Source organism: Microtus pennsylvanicus, chromosome 8, assembly GCF_037038515.1.
Source record: "Microtus pennsylvanicus isolate mMicPen1 chromosome 8, mMicPen1.hap1, whole genome shotgun sequence".
NCBI lineage: Eukaryota > Metazoa > Chordata > Mammalia > Rodentia > Cricetidae > Microtus > Microtus pennsylvanicus.
In genome coordinates, this window is record NC_134586.1 from 60721625 (window position 1) to 60741439 (window position 19815).

General features: G+C 37.3%; 1 protein-coding gene across 24 annotated transcripts in view; it reads left to right on the plus strand.

The window, feature by feature from the left end:
* Znf638 (zinc finger protein 638) overlaps positions 1-19815 on the plus strand; it is a 130796-nt gene that overhangs the window by 64870 nt on the left and 46111 nt on the right. For 12 of the 24 annotated variants that reach the window (XM_075983642.1, XM_075983640.1, XM_075983638.1 and 9 more), the window contains exons 2-6: positions 5451-6478; positions 6677-6963; positions 12231-12292; positions 17839-17877; positions 19018-19319. In XM_075983642.1, the coding sequence (XP_075839757.1) occupies positions 5451-6478; positions 6677-6963; positions 12231-12292; positions 17839-17877; positions 19018-19319 (1718 nt within the window). Of the gene's footprint in view, positions 1-5450; positions 6964-12230; positions 12293-17838; positions 17878-19017; positions 19320-19815 lie in introns of all 24 variants that reach the window. The other 12 variants (XM_075983632.1, XM_075983636.1, XM_075983629.1 and 9 more) reach the window with 1 other exon arrangement.

Below are 19815 nucleotides of genomic sequence, written 5' to 3' on the forward strand. Positions count from 1 at the left end.
ATTATACTTTTTTTTTTCAAAAAGCTTTTCCTAGGAATAACTATTAGATTTACTGCTAGCCAGGCGGTGGTGGCTCACACCTTTAATCCCAGCACTCGGGAGGCAGAGGCAGGCGGATATCTGTGAGTTCGAGGCCAGCCTGGTCTATAAGAGCTAGTTCCAGGACAAGAACCAAAAGCTACGGAGAAACCCTGTCTCGAAAATCCAAAAAAAAAAAAATTTTACTGCTATTTGGGGTTTTTAATATGTAGTCTAATTGTGATTTGTCCCTAGCATTGCATGGTACCAGCTGGTCTTTGTTTTAAAATCTTTTAAGGATCTATTTATGTGTATGTGTGTGTCTGTATGTCATGTGTGTGCAGGTGCGCCTGAAAAGGCCAGAAAAAGCCATCAGATCCTCTGAAGGTAGAGTTATAGATGTTTGTGAGCTGCCTCACATGGGTGCTGGGAATCATACCTGGGTCCTTAGGAAGAACATGGTGAACAGCAAGTGCCCTTAACTGCTGAGTCGTCTCTCCAGCCCTCATCTTTGGTTTTAAAATTTAGATCTGAAGCCATTATTTTCATCCATCTTTTCAAGTAGCAGGAAAGTCAGTGCTGCTTTTAATGATGCCAGGTAGTGCTTTTGATTGTTTCCTTGACCATTTCCTTAAAAATGATACATTTTGCCAGTTTCGCATCTAACATGATACTTAATCTAAGCCAAACATGTAACACTTAAACTGTGACTGTGCCTCTTTTGAGAAACACAACAGAACTAATGACATTAAAGAATTGGCTGAATGGATCTGTCTGTATGTTAGAAGAGGTCAACAGGTGGAAGAAAGCACAGATACATGTTATTTTTATGATTAAACAAACAATTGGACTGCTGTATTAAGTGACTATTGCCGTAGCTGTGTTCCTAAGTGCCAAAGTGAATTGATATATTTTGTAGTTGTGTTCTAACAGAACAGCATAAAGTAAGATAGAGGTAATAGACCTAGAAAAAGAAAGTTAAAATAATATTTTCCTTTTTGATGAGTTTATAGAAAACTTTTCTTTGGGTGTTTATGGGCTATTTTTTTTCTTTTTCCTTGCTTTTGATAAAAGGTAAAGAACATTTTTTTTAATAATTAGGAAAAAAGCTATAAAATAAATTTATTTTATTATCTGGGATTCAGCATGAAAAGAAAAGCCAGGGGGCAATGTGGGTTTTGTTGAAATGTGGTTACTTCTTAGCTCTGTTCTAAGGCTTAATCTGTAAAACGGTGTGTTGTAGGAACTATTTGCTTTCAGGGATTTTGTTTATTTCAAGTGGGATGACTATTAAACAACATTGAAAACATGAAACTCTATAAAGTCTTAAGTGTAAGATTGTAAAAAGTTAATATGTATGTGTGGACACATGTGTCAGATTATACAGGTGGAGGCCAGAAGCCAGCTTTATTTTCTCTACTTCATGGGATCTAATGGTAGTGTCTTTTTAATCTGTGTAACCATTTCTTCATACTTGTGCCAAGAAACCCATTTCTGCTATTGATTTCTTTCTTGTTTTTTAAATGTACCTATTTATTTTGTGTATATGTTTGTGGGTGGGTGTGCCAAAAGCTCTGTGTGGTGGTCAGAGGATAACATTCAGGAATTGATCTCTCCTTCTACCCTGTAGATTCCAGGGATTGAACTTCAGTTGAGGCTTGGCAACAAGTGCCTTAACCATTGAGTTTTCTTACTGTCATTGTTATTATTTGCTAAAAGGATTTTTTTATAATTGATTATAGTGATTGATTATACTGAAATTTTGTTTCAGATTGTTTCTGTTTTTAAAGGACATTGAAAGGAATTTTAAGATTGCCATTCATCAGGGAAAACAATTCAAATGATTTTACCATTTAATATTCTGCTATGAAAAGTATTAAATTGACAGTAAAATGTCAGTCAAAAACATCAAATAGGCTGGGGATACAGTGGCAGCTCTTAGCTAGTATGGTTGAGGCCCTGGATGTTCAACCCTAGAATAACTTCAAAATAATACTTTGTTGGCTGGAGAAATGGCTTATTGATTAAGGGCACTTGTTATGCTTAAGAGGTCTCGAAGAATACAGTTTGTAAAACAACTGGTATCTGTACTCTATAAATGTATCATTTATATCACCACAAGACCAAGATGCTAGGTACTTTGAAGAATACATAGGGTTTTGCTTTTTAAAAAATTCAAGTATACTTCTTTTCAACTTAAAATTGTTCATAGTTACATATAGTAATTAGATGGCTGATAAATCTGTACCATTTGTGTTTTACTTGGGAGAGGAAACAGTATTTGAAAAAATTAGTGCTTCTCTCTGTGTAAAAGCAGTCTTCATCAGCTGGAGAAGATGATGTATAAAGAGTCAGAATAGGGGCTGGGGAGATGGCTCTGTCAATAAAGTGCTTGTAGAAAAAGCATGAGAACCTGAGTTTGATCCACAGCACTCAGGTACAGAAGTATACTTTTATAAAATACAGAGCTAGGGAGACAGAAACAGGAGAATCCCTATGGCTCACTGGCAAAGCCAAAATAGTGAGTTCCAGGTCCAATGAGAGAGACTCTTTCTTGAAAAAGGTCTGCCTGTTGTGAGGCAGGCAGGTCTCTGTAAGTTTGAGGCCAACCAGAGCTACCCAGTGAGTCCCTGCCTCAAAGAAGATGAATCAGATGGAGAATGACTGAAGACAACCTCCATGTACATGTGAACATATTCACACATACCACCCTTGAAAAATTTAAAAGAATAACTAATTGAAAACTGCTTACCGAGCAGTTCTTATTTTTTAAGGAGCACAAAGTTGTAAACTAATGACAAAGGTAAACTAATTTAATGATCTGTGATTTCTGGAGTTTGTTACAAATAGCATTTTTAAAATACTGGCTTTGAATTTGCTGTGGTGAATTTATAGCCTGGGCAATTTTTATTTTTGTGTTTCATTCTAACTTGAAATCTGAGGGGCCAGGGAGATAACCTCAGTGGGAAAAACACTTCCTACACAAGCATGAAGATCTGAGTTCAGGTCTCCAGAACTCATTGAAAGTTGGGTGTGGTATCCAGCTTCTGTAATTTTAGAATTACTATAGGGAGATGGGAAGTAGAGACAGTAGTATCCTCAGAAAGTCTTGGGCCTACAGCATATCTTGAATATGTTGACATATGCAACAGTAAACAGTAGAGACCCTGTCTCAAACAAGGTAGAAAGCAAAGATTTGTAACAACCAAGATTGTCCTCTGACTTCCACATATGTGATGTGGCAGGACATCCTACATTCATTCACACAAACACATGCATAGATTGATGCATATAAAAAACTGGTTTATGTACATTAACAATGACAACTTTGAATGTGATCTTTTAAATACTTGAACAAAAATTTGAGGTTCTTCTGAATATGGTTTTATATACTTGGGAGAAAAGTCTTTCAGTGAACATATAACTTCACTTGGTGCTGCATTGTTGGGAAGGGCATGCATTTTATTAGCACAAATCATAAGCTAGAGATACCAAAAGTGGTTCAAGAAATAATTAAGATGTTGAGACTCACCTGATCTTAGTGGTCAAGGAAAATTTGATGGAAGCTGACCATGCAGAATAAGTATAAAATCATATAAGTCACCATCCAGGGCAAGTTGGTTATTTTAATGAGAAGACAAAGGTGCAAAGGCCTAGCTGGAATAAATACCTTCCAAATTACAAAGGTGGTAGAGAGAAGTTGCCTAGATTGTTGGACATTATACATATAAAATTTGAAAGGATGGGATCTTTTTAGGTATTTGAACAGGCATAATGTAAAATTCTTCTTTATAAAAATTAAAGAAATGCAGTGCTGGGCAATTTAGCTCAGTGATAGAGTACTTATTAGGTCTCAGCTCCAGGGGGAAAATTGGCAATATGCAAAATGATTGGATTTGAAAAGAGGGAATGTTTTAGCCGGGAGGTGGTGGCGCACGCCTTTAATCCCAGCACTCGGGAGGCAGAGGCAGGCGGATCTCTGTGAGTTCGAGGCCAGCCTGGTCTACAAGAGCTAGTTCCAGGACAGGAACCAAAAGCTATGGAGAAACCCTGTCTCGAAAAATCAAAAAAAAAAAAAGAAAAGAAAAGAGGGAATGTTTTACCCAAATATATTTTCATCTTACTAACAAGCATAAATAAAGCATGAGGACTTGAGTTTAATCTCCAGAACCTTATAAAACTAACTATTGGGCCTGCAGAGATGATTCGGGTTTTCCCAGCACCCATGTGGCACAGAGCTCATAAACACCCGTAATTAATTCAGGGGAATATGATGCCTCTAGCTTCCTCAGGCACTCATACTTACATGTATGTAATTAACACATGAATATATTTAAAAGTAAGTAAATCTTTAGGTATATGGATGAGGAAAGTCACCCACTCTGGCTGCTGACTTGGTCCTGAATGATAGCTGAAGTACTGCTTTTCCCTGAAGTTGGTTAGACTGGGTAGTGTAGCAATGTGAGAACGTGGTCAGTAACCAACCACTTTTAGTAAATTTAATGTCTGAGACCTGTAGGATAGTGTTATTACATCTGTTAGTAGTTTAAGCATGGATTGTGGAGCTAAATTAAATCTGAATTTGATTTGAATGCAAATCCCAGCATCATATGTCTATGTGTTACTTAATCTCTCAATTTAAAACAGTGTGTATCTCTGGGAGTTGTGAGAACTAAATGAATACATCCATGTTAAATGTTTAGATCAGTAACTAACACTTTATAGACATTGTTACCTGTGTATTTTGTCTGTATTCTCAACAATGGAAAGATCAGGGTGACTGGTTTTGTTGCATGTTATGTTGTATGTTATAAGGAATTCCATGCCATTGCACTTCCTTTGTTAGACTTTTGTAATTAGATTCTTGGTGACACAATTTTTACTTTACCAGAATCAACTGTTCAGTATCAGGAATATAAGTATTTAGTTTAATTGCCATGTGGAATTTAGTAGATGTGAAGACTGATTCCAAGGAAGAATGTGTCTTTGAATAATGGGTCTGAATAAAATCTTAAAGTTACAGTTCTTTTAATTTTCTTATGTTTGATAACACAATACTGAGTCTATGTGCATTTCTAAGAATTTTAATGTCATCATCTTTTTTTTTCAGTATAAAACCACAAAATAAATCCTCAGTCTTTTTCAAGATTATGTAAAAGGACTTGTGAATTACATCTCAGCACCTAGGACAGCACCCAGCACCTCAAATCATGCACGGCAATATACACGAACTCTGGCTTGAGATTTGGGGTTTGTGTTTTGGATTCAGAAAAGAAGAGAAAGTTTTAGGGGAAAATTTAAAACTTTGTGAAGTATATGCAGTGCCAAATGGTATCATGGCTTTATTTCAAAATGTTTTACTCTGGCTGTAGAACCCACTTCATGAAGTAGTTTGAGTTAAAATGATCTAATATTTGTGTTTTAACTTTCAGCTTTGTGTTATTCTTGGAAAATTTCGCACCACTTGTGAATCCCTTGAGCCTGGGCATTGCAAACCCACTTCTGTTGGGCCCATCTCCTTTGCACTTTGCTCAGATTAAGACTCAGTTGGCGCTTCAGCAGCTGAATGTCGTTGCCTCACATGGTTCAACAACACCTTATAGTTTATTAAATCAGACATTCTCGAAAGTAGCCATGTCGAGACCCAGGTTTAATCTTCGAGGGACCTTTCCACTTCAAAGGCCGAGAGCACCTAATCCTCCTGGGATGAGGCCTCCAGGACCATTTATGAGGCCTGGATCTATGGGTATTCCAAGATTTTACCCAGCAGGGAGAGCCCGTGGAATTCCACACAGATTTCCTGGCCATGAATCTTATCAGAACATGGGACCACAGAGAATGAATGTTCAGGTAACTCAACACCGAACTGATCCAAGATTAGCCAAAGAAAAAATGGATTTTCATGAAGCACAACAAAAGAAGGAGAAACCTCATAGTAGTCGGTGGGATGATGAGCCTCATATAACTCCACCAGTGGAAGTGAAACAGAGTTCTGTAACTCAGGTTACAGAGCAGAGTCCTAAAGTACAGAGCCGCTATACAAAGGAGAGTGCCTCAAGTATCTTAGCAAGTTTTGGATTATCAAATGAAGACCTAGAAGAACTTAGTCGCTATCCTGATGAACAGCTAACTCCTGAAAATATGCCATTAATATTGAGGGATATAAGAATGCGAAAAATGGGGCGCCGATTACCTAATTTACCTTCTCACAGCAGAAATAAGGAAACACTTGGTAAAGAAACAGTTTCAAGTAACGTAATTGATTATGGGCATGCAAGCAAATATGGCTATACAGAAGATCCACTTGAAGTACGTATTTATGATCCTGAAATTCCAACTGATGAGGTCAAGAATGAATTTCGGTCGCAGGAGAACATTTCTGCAACTGTTCCCTCTCCAAATGTGACACGTAATTCCGTGTTTCCTGTGGAAGATGTGTTTCGTCAGATGGACTTCCCTGGTGAGTCCTCAAGTCAGTCCTTTTTCCCAGCTGAGAGTGGAACCAAAATGACAGGCTTACACATTTCAGGACAGTCAGTCCTTGAGCCTGTAAAGTCCGTCAGCCAGTCTCTTAGCCAAACAGTTAGCCAGACAATGAGTCAGTCTCTTGTTCCTCCATCTGTGAACCAGCCATCCTTTTCCTCTGAATTAATTTCAGCTTTAAACCAGCAAGAGCGGATCCCACAGAAGCCCGTGATCAGTTCAGATGATGCACATGTTGGACCTAGAGGAAGTAAAAAGAGTTACCAATCAGAGGCTGACCTGCCCATTCGGTCTCCATTTGGGATTGTGAAAGCTTCGTGGCTACCAAAGTTTACACAAGCTGGTACCCAGAAAATGAAGAGACTGCCAACCCCTTCTATGATGAATGATTATTATGCGGCATCTCCAAGAATATTTCCACATTTGTGTTCTCTATGTAACGTAGAATGTAGTCATTTGAAGGTGAGTGTTTTTAAAAGATTGCTGTACAATGATGCTCAGCGCCCAGGTTTTCTCTAAATTCTATTATATATGCTGCTGTTACCAAAGCATTAAGTAAGTGACTAATTAATTTTGATTGCAACCCTGGCACCTACTTGTAATCGTAAGTAACTTTAATATTGAAGTGAATGTTAGGCTTTCTGTATTCCTGTTACTTAGTATACTATATAGTTTGCCGTTTTTTTTTTAACTTTCAGTTATCCCATTTATGCAGCATCAACTTTATATAATAAATTGTATACTCATAACAGTGCTACATGAGAAAGTATGTTTAAGATTTATTAGACTAAAATTATGACTCATTTGTAATGTGCACTTACAAAGGACAGTATATTTTAGTCCTGCATATATCTGTTCTAAGATAAAGATATTAATGTTGCTTTAAGTGTTTCTGAGTTTTGTATGGACCAGAAGTTTTTCAGTGTTTCTTGAGAAGGCACTTTTAAAATAACTTCATAACAGAATTATTCAGGATGTAGTGATGATTATGGAGCCAGCCATGAGCTCAGAAAATAGAGTAAAATGCAGGAAATTGAGAGAGGAAAGTCCAAAATATATGCTTAAGGTGCCTTTGTGATTAGTATAAGCAGAAGGAAAATTTTACATAGGTGCTGAAGAATAGTATTATATAGTATATGGTGTTTGATAGTAACCACTGGTAAATCTGAACAGGAATCACCCCCCATCCCCACCCCTTGTAACTGCACAGGAATCACTGGTTCTTTTGTTTACTAATGCAATTTGTAGATATAGATTATGGTGAGAAGGGAATGTACTTTAAAAGAAGCTTTAATTTAAAGCTTTAGTCTTGAATTGTCTGGGTGGCTTGAAGAGGCTTACTTATGTTTAGGTTTTTGTTCTCTTGTTATTTTTCTCTCCTGAAAATATTACCATTTTATTGTCTTTGTATGCATTTATCAGGTTTCAGTCAGTAATGGGAAAACCTGAATTGAATGCTCTTGTCTTCAAGTTAACACTAGTAAAAGGAAGCATCATTCTGGGCTGGGAGTGTTGTTCAGTGGTAGAGCACACGTTTAGCACATACCAGGCCCTGGGTTTAATAAAAAAAAAAGCAGCAATCTATCCATTTTAGACAAATATGCTGGTTTTTTTAAATATTTACTTATTTATTATGTCTGTGTATGCCTGCAGGCCAGAAGAAGGCACCAGACCTCATTACAGATGGTTGTGAGTCACCATGTGGTTGCTGGGAATTGAACTCAGGACCTTTGGAAGAGCAGGCAATGCTCTTAACCTCTGAGCCATCTCTCCAGCCCTATGCTGGATTTTAATATGGTAGTAGCTCCTTTTTTCCACCAAAGCGGATAGAGTTGTTTGTCACTCAAAAAACTCTCAGCATAGTTCTTTCATAGCACTTTGTAATCTGTAACTAGCCCTAGACTTGAGTGTTGGGTGCTCTTTGTTATTGTAACTGGGCATACCAATAACACATATTTATTATGAACTTTTAATCAGTCATAATGTATTGAAAAATATATATCTTAACTTGTGATGATTTTATTTTGTATTTTAGAAAAAGTATCCATTGTGTATATACTGATTTAACTTTGTATGTAGCTATAGTAGATGGGGGGCAGAAATAAAGAACTATATAAAATTTGTTTTGTAAAGCAGATTATGCAGTCTCATCAAGAAAAGATACCCAAGGATATTTTCAAAGTTAGAAACAAGCACACAGTTGTGGCACACACCTTTAGTGCCAGCACTAGGAAGGCAGAGGTAGGTGGATCTCTGAGTTTGAGGCCTGCCTGTTCCACAGAGTGAATTCCAGGATAACTATGGCTACATTGAGAAACCCTGTGTGGAAAAGCCAAAAGGAGCAAATGGTTTGGTGATTTGGGGAGCGGTATATAGAGTTTATTTGGTGGCTTATGGATGGGAAAGGGAAGGAGAAAGGAAAGAAGGGGGAAAGTAGAGGGGGGTGAGGGGAGAGAGAGGCAGTAGTTACCTCTTCAGAAGAGGGACGGGAAGAGAGAGTGGTTTGGTGATATTTAACCATTTGTTCATGACATTAGGGGAAGATACTGTTTCTATGTTGATTTCAGATTTGTAGCTATCAGGCCAGCAATTAGAATGCCTATAAAGTATCTAGCAATTTGTGATGAACAAGAAAAGCATAAATCTGCTTTTGGTTTGAGAAAACATTTTCCATCTATTTAGATAAGGCTTGTACCAGATGCACTATTTTCTTTATGGAGTAGTTTGAAGACATTTTTTTCTAAAGAAGAAAAATGGCATTCCAGATGGGAACAGCAACACGTAGAGAGACAAAAGTTCATAAAGAAGGCCTTATGCTAAGAGGCATTGAAGAACATACTAGAAATAAATATGCAAGGCCTTGAAAAGCAATTGTCAATTCTGATTTGAGGTGGAAGACTTTGAGAAGCTAATTAAATTTTTGATATGTGAAGCAACACATTGATAGTGTTTCAGAGTGATTTAAGTGTAGATAAATAGGAAAATGGGAGATGGGGTAGGCTATTTAAATGAAAGCTTCCCTAGTTATTCAAGTGTAAGGTGGAAAACCCTGGGGAAATAAAATAAAACAAAATTTTGAAAGCAGAGAAAAATCATGCAGTCATTAAAAAGCACTTCTTTTGGGCTATGAAGATGGCTGAGTGAATGAAAGCATTTGCCACACAAGTGTGAGGAGCTGAGTTCAAGTCCCCAGGATCAAAGTCTGTCAAACCTGGCAGTCAAATAGCACGAGCATCTGTGTCAATCCTAGCACTCCTATTGGGAGCTAGCCTGTATATGGCAGTGATAACAGCAGAGACCCTGTAGAAGATGATGACTATGACTGACCTCTAAGCTTGTCCTCTCATTCCACAAGTTTGCTATGACTTCTATGCCGCTGAGTTAACACCCAATGTGCATTGTATGCACTTGCTTAATTTCCCTGCTCCCAGTCTTAACAGTCAGCGTTACAGATTGGGATTCATCTAATTAAAGAATTCATCATTGCTTGATGGACAATGATGGGCATGTGAATGTTAATGGGCATGTGAATGTTAATTTAGATGTACAAGTTGCCTCTTGTTTTTTGTGAAATATTTTATTACCTTGTGTGTATATGCATATTTGTGATAATAGGAATATATAGCTAGTACTTGTGGATTTCTGATTTCAGGTTTTTTTCCTACTAGGTAAATCCTACAGCATCTTTGCTTTCTACATTTGAGTCTTCCAAACTATAGCCTGAGCTGCACTTTTAAGAATACAGTAATAGACTGTTTCCTCACAAACTGGCGTTCAGGTTTTAAAGAAATTTGCCTTGATTTCCTATGTCCTTTTGACTGAAATAACTTGATTCAAGACAGTCCCCAATTTACTCATTTATATATTTTGTGTGTTTGTGAGTGTTGGTACACGTGTCCACAGTGAATTTGTGGAAGTCAGGATATTGTGAGAGTCAGGCTTTCTCCTTCTGTCATGTGGGTCCAGGTAGGTATTTAACTCTAATCATTGGGCAACAAATATTTTTTATTGAAGCTAGTCAGAAGATAAAGGGCAGGCTTTGATAGGAGTTGGTGTTTTCATAGTGATTCAGAGCTAGCCCAAATCTATAGTTTTTGGAGTTTCTTTGCTTCTTAGGTAATTATTTTTCCTATAGAGGCAGTGCTCCTTTTGAGCAGCTATCTGGGTATTATGATATGAAGTCTAGGATTTGGGGTTGCATAGATACCTTTACTGAGCTTACTTAGTGTATCAAGAAGGATGCCTGTTGGAAGACAGTGTGCATGGTGAGTAGAATTAAATAAAGTGCCTTAGTAAGCAGGGCATTGACCACTTTCAGCTTATATAGGTATTAATAGCAAAAAAGCATATCCATTATTATCATTTCTTTGTATGTGTTTCAAGAAAAGCTGAAAATCAGATTTGGGGGGTACAATCTGGATTTATAAATGTTGACAACTTATTCAAATAAAACATTTTATGGTACAAATAAATTATGCCTAATTTTCTGCCTGCTGGTGTGTCTGGTAAAAACAATACCTAATTTATATCAGAGACATGGATTGGATTGGACACTACTACAGACTCTTGATTGATGGTTTCTTTTAGCTTTTTATTTGTAGCACTAAGGAGTCTATGCAGACATTTTGTTTTTACAGTGTACAATTAAGCCAGGAAGTTTAATGAAATCCTTTAGTCTGTCAAAACTTAGATGCACAGTGTTGGAAGTAAGTAACTTGACTTTTGAGTAGTTCTTGCCAAGGTAGAACTCAGGATTAATGTCAGCTGTAGTTTAATTGTAGAAACTTTGTTTTGTAAATTGTTTAAACTTTTTGTTTAAAATGTTTTTGAAGTGAAAACAAAAGTTTTTCTCAGAAGTTTTAAAATTCAGAGAGCTATTTAGTGAGGGTTGGGTTTTTTCTTTCTCTTTTTCCTTTCCAAATGCTGAAGGAACAATAAAACATTGAGCAATAGACACATTTCACCTTGAAGACTATTATGTTAAAAGCTATATTACTTGTTCTTTCTTCTCTGACCCTCTTTTAATCAAATATGTCTTCCAGGAGGTATTTGTTGTTACATATTGTAATTTTAGGACATTTATTTGTAAACAATGTATAGGGAAGTATTTTTTGTTAATTGTAAAGCTGTATGTGTAAGGGATACTATGTCTTTGAAACTGTGTTACTTTCCATTAAATCTTGAAAATAAATTAGATTTGATCAGTGGTAGTTTTCACTATTTTACTCATCTTTTTCCCAATATAGTGAGTACCTTGTTTGGAATGCCATTAGCATTTGAAGTCTTATTTTGGTGATCAGTGTCTTTTGCTTGACCTTTAGAGAAGTAAGCTGCTGTCTTTGGAAGGCACCATCTCAGAGATACTGCTTGATAGAATTTTTGGTGTTCTTTGAAATGTTGCTTTTATATTTGAGATGTTATTTTTGAATTTATGCTTTTTCTTCAAGTCTAAGTATACATATGCATTTCAAAATGAATGTTCATGGATATGATTTTTAAAAATTCTACTTAAATATCTTTTAAATAGTGTTAACATGTGTGGGTTAAATGCATTTGTTTGGAGGACTTTAATTTTTGTTTGTGAAAATTATGTTGTTTCTAAATCCTAAATCTAAATTATAATTAGGTTTGTTAAATTTTCAAATACCCATTGTCATTAAAAAAAAAACTTAATTCATTAGTGAGCATGAGGATTGTTTTAATTTCAACCTTTTCTTTTTTTAAAATAGGACTGGATTCAGCATCAAAATACTTCCACCCATATTGAGAGTTGTCGGCAGTTACGTCAACAGTAAGAAAATTTTCTTCCATTTTTTTATAAGCAACAGAGTTAGAAGAAAATAGCCTATGATGACATGTAACTATTAAATATTTTTAGTGTGATAATTTGTTAAAAATACTTTTAAAAGCTATTTCTTGTTTAAAATAATCCTAGAGAAGTATGTTTAATATTCCAAAAGGAGAGTGCCATGTAATCTTCCATTAACTTAATCTGTGTCTCTTTTCTAACTTAATCCCCAATAGTAATTACAAACAAATTTAATTGATTTTCCTTGCTTGTTTGCCTTTCCCACAATGGTTGAAGACAGGTATCATTCTTTCCATTATCTTGCCCATTTTTCTGTGGAGATGTGAATGCAGATTTCAGCTTACTACCTTATAAACAACACTTGAAGTACACAATAACAAATAAAACTACCTTTTTCAAGGGTTTTGACTTCATTTACTTTTCTGAAAGATAATTTGTTGATCATTTGGGTTTTTTGTTTTGAGGATCTGGTATGGAAACTGAGGATAGATTGCTCAAGGTTGGAGGCTGAGTTGGGACAGGAATTCCTCAGCATCTGAGGCCCTCTCTCTTCTTCTCATATGTTCTTGTTGGGGTAGTTGGTCCAGGTTGTCTTAGTTATTGTTCTGTTGCTATGAAGAGACACCATGACCAAGAAAGTATTTGATTGAGGACTTGCTTACAGTTTTATAGAGTTAGTCTATGATCATCACAGTGGGAAGCAGATAGGCATGGCAGTAGAACAGTAGCTGAGAGCTTTACATCCTGAACCATAGGCAGGGGATGGGGATGGGACAGGGGAGAGAGAAGAGAGACAGAGACCAACTGGGCCTGGTGTGGGTACTTGAAACTTCAAAGCCCACTCCCAGTGTCATACCTCCTCCAACAAGGCCACTTCTACTCCAGTGGTCATACCCCTTACTTTTCCCCACACAATTCTACTAACTGGGGACCAAATATTTAAACACAAGAGCCTATGTGGCCTATTCTCATTCAAACCACCACACAGAGCTTCTTACTCCCTGGAAGCCATGTAGGCCATGAAGTCTACCGCTTTGTTGCCATAGCCACATTTATTGTCATACCAGGAAATTTGCTTGACAAAGTTGTTAAAAGCAATGCCACCCTCAGCATCAAAGGTGAAAGAGTGGGTGTTGCAGCTAAAGTTGCCATAGACAAGATAACCTGGTCCTTAGGATAGCCCAGGATGCTCTTTAGTGGGCCCTTCAATGCCTGCTCTACTATCTTTGTGTTATTGTACTAGCAGTTATCTCTAGGTGGCATGTCAGATCCATCAGGGACCACTGGGGATAAGAACATGAAAGACCATGCCAGTGAACTTTTTGTTCAGCTCTGGGATGACCTTGCCACAGCTTTGGCAATGCCAGTGGATAAAGGGATACTGTTCTGGCCATCTTGCCACAGGTTTCCAGAAGGGCCATCTGCAGTCTTCTGGGTGACAGTGATGGCATAAACTATGGTCACAAGTCCTTCAATAATATCAGCATGGTTGTAGATGACCTTGGCCAGGGATCTAAGCATTTGGTGGGGCAAGCAGCATTGTTGACAGTCTTGAGTGAGTTGTCATACTTCTTGCAGTTCATGTCTATCACAAACATGGCATCAGCTGAAGGGGCAGAGATCATCATCTTTTCGACTCTACCCCACAAGTGGGCCTTCTCCATAGTGGCAATAACAAGCTTGGCACTAGCATCACCCCTTTTGATTCTAGAAGATGGAGATAGCCTTTCCATTGATGACAAGTTTTCCCAGTCTCAGCCTTGACTGTGCTGTGAAAGTGGGTAGAGTCATTTTGGAACATGTAGAATGTTTAGTTGAGGTAAACAAAGGGTCATTGATGGCAGCAATATCAACTTTGTCAAATTTGAAGGTAACTCTGTTGACCAGGCATCCAGTACAGCTATATGTTCCCTCTGATCTCTGCCACTGTGTCTCAGGGAGCAGCAGATAGTCCATTTTGTACCTTTTGTCTTTCTGCTGAGATAGAATTCTTGAATGTTAGTAATTTAATCACTATGTCCAATTAGGTTATAGATTGGTAAATTTGAGGATGAAGATGCAGGCTTTGTTAACCTTCTCTGATACTCCTGTTCCTGCTACCTTGTTTTATCCCTGATTTTTTTTTTATTTTTACATTGTTTTTTCTTTTTCTGTTTAAGTATTAGCAAGCATAAGAATCTATTCTCAGACCCCCCCCTCCTATTTATACATATACCCTGTATTACTTTCACACATAAGGGTATAGCTATGAATTCTTTATGTTTAATTTCTAAATATCTCAGTTTTTATCTTTCCCCTTAATTCCAGATACTCATTTATAACTATTCTTGAAACACTCCCTTACTATCTTTGCTTTAGAAATGGTCATGAGGAGGCTAGCTAGCTGGTTTGTTGGCAGTGGTGCTTAATGGTGCTTGCCATGCTAGCCAAATAACCTGAACTCAATCCCTGGCAGCCATGTAAAGGTAGAAAGGTATAAACAGAATGGACTCAACAAAGTTCTGGCCATATGTGTACAATGGCATACACAGCTGCACACATACTCATGCGGTAATTTTTTAATTGAAAAAAATAAATGTTCATGAACTCCCATTGCTTTTTTGGGGGGTGGGGGGAGTTCGAGACAGGGTTCTCTGTGTAACCTGGCTGTTCTGAAACTTGTTTGTAGACCAGGCTGGCCTTGTACTCACTGAGATCCACCTGTCTTTGCCTCTTAATTGTTGGATTTAAGGGCTTGTGCCACCACTACCCAGCCACTTGTTATTTTTGTGCAAATTTATAACCTGATTTCAGGGGTCTTCCTGATTTGTTTCTTTCTCTAGTACATTGATTCTCAACCTTTGGGCCACAACTCCTTTATTTCTTTGGAGCTTGAATCGAGCTTGAATGACTCTTTCTTTCTTTTTTTTTTTTTTTTTTTTTAGTTTTTTGAGACAGAGTTTCTCTGTAGCTTTAAAGCCTGTCCTGGAACTCGCTCTTGTAGACCAGGCTGGCCTCAAACTCACAGAGATCCGCCTGCCTCTGCCTCCCAAGTGCTGAGATTAAAGGCTTGCACCACCACCACCCAGCTTGAATGACCCTTTCACAGGGGTCACCTAAGACCATCAGAAAAGACAGATATTTACATTGCAACTTATAACAGCAAAATTACAGATGTGAAGTATCAATGAAAGTAGTTTTATGGTTAGAAGTCACTACAACATGAGGAGACTTTAAAGGGTCTTAATATTAGGAAGGTTGAGAACCACTGTTCTAAAGAAACCATTCTAGATTGTTTCCTTTTTATTATGCCCTCCATTTCTTCTGTGCTGCAACAACTACTTCCTGGAGTAGAACCACTTAGGGTTTGCTTCCTGGTTTTTCTTTGTTCTACCATGTTAGCTGTAACCAAGACCAGGCCTGTTAATAGATTTTCTTTTTCTTTCTGAAACAAGTTCTTACCAAGTAGCCCCGGCTGGCCTGGGACTTGCTTATAAACCAGGATTGTCTTGAACCCACAGAGATAATGTCTGCCTCTGCCTCTCCAGTGCCAAGATCATCAATACATTTTTAAAGGGCTACTTGAAGAAAAGCAATCTTTTCTTTCAATTTTTCTTTCTTACATATATTTTCCCAAATACGGTTGGATATAACTTAAAAGCATATGATACAATTTGTATTTTATGTGTCCCAACAAAAAGGGTGAAAATGCTTGGAGTTTTGTTTTTAAATTATGTATATGTCTGTATGTGGGTATGTGCATTTGAGTATAGGTACCTATTAGATCAGAAACATCAGGTTCTCTTGAAAGACTTGGAGGTGGCTATGAGCCACCTGATGTGGATGCTTCTCTTCAAGAGCAGGATGCCTTCTTAACTTTGAAAAACCATCTTTTTTAGCCTTCTTCCAGAATTTTGCAAAATTTTGAGATCTTGTCTCTGTCTTCTCCGTATGTATGGAGTAGGGACGCAATGAAGGAGTGCATTTGTGTGTGTAGGCTTATGTTGGCCACAGGTCAACGTTGGATGTTGATCCTTACGAGCCTTCCCGGTTTGTTGTTTTTTTTTGAGACTGTATCTCTCTCCAAGACCTGGGTCTCATAGTTATGTTAGGCTGCCTGGCTCATGAGCACAAGGTATCTGCAGATCTCTATGTTCTCAACTTTGATATTAAAAATACACAGTTTATAATGCTAGCTTTTTACATGAATTTGTAGTTCAAACTTTGGTCTTTACAGATTGAGCTATCTTCTTAGCCAGTGTCTTATGTAAACTAGTGATTCCCAACCTCCTAATGTTGCAGCCCTTAGTACAGTTCTTCATGTTGTGATTCCCCAACCACAAAATATTTTCGTTGCTTCTTTGTAACTGTAATTTTACTACTGTTATGAATTGCAATGTAAATATCTGTTATGTGACCCCTGTGAAAGGGTTGTTCAATCTGCAAAGGGGTCTCAACCCACATGAGAAATGCTAATAACGTATGGGCAATTGGTGCCTACCTTTAATCCTAGCACTCTGGAGGCAGAAACAGGTGGATCTCTGAGTTTAAGGCCAGCCTGCCTGGTCTATAGAGCTAGTTACAGGACAACCAAGGCTTCAAAGAGAAACCATGTAAGCTATAAACCTATCTTAAATAAAAAGGAAAGAAAGAAAGGGAAGAAGAAATGCTAATATACATGAAGATGATCTTGAACTTTCTCTTCTTTTTTTGGTTTTTCTTTTTTTTAAAAAAATATTTTAATTTATTTATTATGTATACAATATTCTGTCTGTGTGTATGCCTGCAGGCCAGAAGAGGGCACCAGACCCCATTACAGATGGTTGTGAGCCACCGCGTGGTTGCTGGGAATTGAACTCAGGACCTTAGGAAGAGCAGGCAATGCTCTTAACCTCTGAGCCATCTCTCCAGCCCCTTTTTTTTTGGTTTTTCGAGATAGGGTTTTGCTGTAGTTTTGGAGCCTTTCTTTATCCTTTTTCTGCCTCCCAAGTGCTGGGAAAGCAGGCATGAATCACCATGCCTAGCATCTCTCCTCTATTCTTTGCCTCTTTGTCTACCCCTACCTAGACTAATATTTTATGCCTTAAGAAGCTTTTGTATATACTATTTATTTGACTTTTAAAAGTGAGGTCTTTAAAAAAATTGAAGTCTTGGTGAATGTTTTTCTGATATATCTACTAGCGTGGCACCTTGATCAGACGGTGAATTAGACATAAAAATGTTATTATCAATAAAACTTTTTTTTTAAGGCCATTGTTTCTCTGTGTAGCCCTGACTGTCCAGGAACTCACTCTGTAGACAAGTGTAGCCTAGCCTCGAATTTATAGAGATCTGCCTGCCTCTTCCTTCTGAGTGCTGGGATTAGAAGTGTGTGTCACTACCAGCTGGCCATATTTCAACTTTTTAAATTATATATAAGCTTAAATTTGAGCAGTTCTGACACAGTTCAGGTAAAGATTGTTTATTAATTAGATGATTAATTTTATTAATTAAATGATTAAAAGATTATTATTGCTTGAACTGTCATTAATAGTCTTTATTTCAAATAGATACCCTGATTGGAACCCTGAGATCCTCCCATCTCGAAGGTATGTTTTTTTAATAGTATTAATTATTACAACTTTGTTTCCTTTTAAAAGTAAACAGTAAATTTTTTTAAAGTTGTTTTGGAATTGTCCTAATTTTATCATGTTGGGTTTTGTTGTAGACAGAGTCCTGGATAGGCTAGAACTCTATATAGAACTGGCTGGTCTTGAACTCAGAGAGATCCACCTGTCTTTGTCTCTCAAGTGATAAGATTAAAGATTTATGCCAGCACACCCTGCTATTATTTTTATTTTTATACAGTTGGCACCTGAAAAAATTGATGAGTCTTTTTATTTCAGCTTAAATGTACTTTCTTCTATGGACAAACACAAATTCCTAAATTCTTTATATAACTTAAAATAGTTGCAAAATAACTGATACCTAAGAAGAGGATAAAAATACTCTAATGTAAGCTAGAAAAAAGAGGGTTCTAGCAAACTGAAGGTTAATCATCTATCTGTTCAGATTACTTTTTCTCTACTCATAATGGTAGATACATTTTTCATTTATTTTGTGTGTGTGTGTTCATATGCACATATGTGTGTGATGTGCGATGGTGCTTGTGGATGTCAGAGGACAACTTTCCAGAATTGGTTTTCTGCAATCTTAAAGTGTCTGGGGATCAAACTCAGGTTGTCAGGTCTGCTTGCAAAAAGCATCTTTACCCAGTGAGCTGGTTTGCTATCCCAGTAGCTTCTTTTAAATAAACTACTTCTGAGCCAGGCATAGTGGGTCACACCTATAATCCTTTAGGAGACCGAGACCTAGAATTGCCACAAGTTTAGAGTTAGTCTGGATGGTCTAAATACTGAGAGCCTGTCTCTAAAAGAAAAGCAAACCAACCAACCAACAAACAAAAATATAGTGAAAGGTCTGGGGAAATTACTTAGTGGTTAAAACATTTAACTGCTCTTGTCAAGGACCTGAGTTCAGTTCCTAGCACTCATGTGGGGTAGCTCATAACAATATATAATTCCATCTCTAAAGGATCTGGTGGGCACCTGGACATAAATGCACACTCTCACACACTTACAAATAATAAGTAATAAAAATAAATGTTTGTTTAAAAAGCTGCTTCTGTTATTTAATATAGCTTAAATCTACATTGAATTGCTGAGTCTTGTTTGTTTTCTCCTTTCTAGAAATGAGAGCAATAGGAAAGAAAATGAAACTCCAAGAAGACGTTCTCATTCTCATTCCCCCAGTCCTAGGCATTCTAGGAGATCAAGCTCAAGTCACAGATACCATCGATCTCGAAGTCCAGCTCGTTATAGATATAGACCAAGGAGTCGAAGTCCAAGAATTTGCCATAGTTTCGTTTCTAAATACAGATCCAGATCCAGATCTCGTTCTCCATATCGAAGCCGAAATCTCGTTAGAAGAAGTCCAAAGTCCTACCGGTCAGTTAGCCCTGAAAGGACATCAAGAAGATCAGTAAGATCAGGTACAATAATGATCCTGATGTTATTCTTTTGATTGGGATTTTAGAAATGAATGGTTGTATTTTGTTTAATTTTAAAGTTGCTGTATGAAATTGGACTCATATTTGAGAGTTGACAAGATGTATGGAAAATTTAATTTTTCCGCATCCATTTTAAAAATCAAGGACCAAGCTGAGTGTTGGTGGATCACGCCTTTAATCCCAGTACTAGAGAGGCAGATGCAGGTGAATCTCTGTGAGTTCAAGGCCAGCCTGATCTTCAGAGCATATACCAGAACAGCCAGGGCTATACAGAGAAACCCTGTCTCAAAAACAAAAAAAAAATGAATAAAAAATAATAACTAAGGACCAAAGATAAACTGGGTGGCATACACCTGTAATTCCAGCAAATTGGGAGACTGAGATGGAAGATCAAGATTTCAAGGTTATTCTCAGCTACATATAGTAAGTTTGAGGCCAATCTTATATTTTGAATAATTGTCTCTTGATTATTTAATAC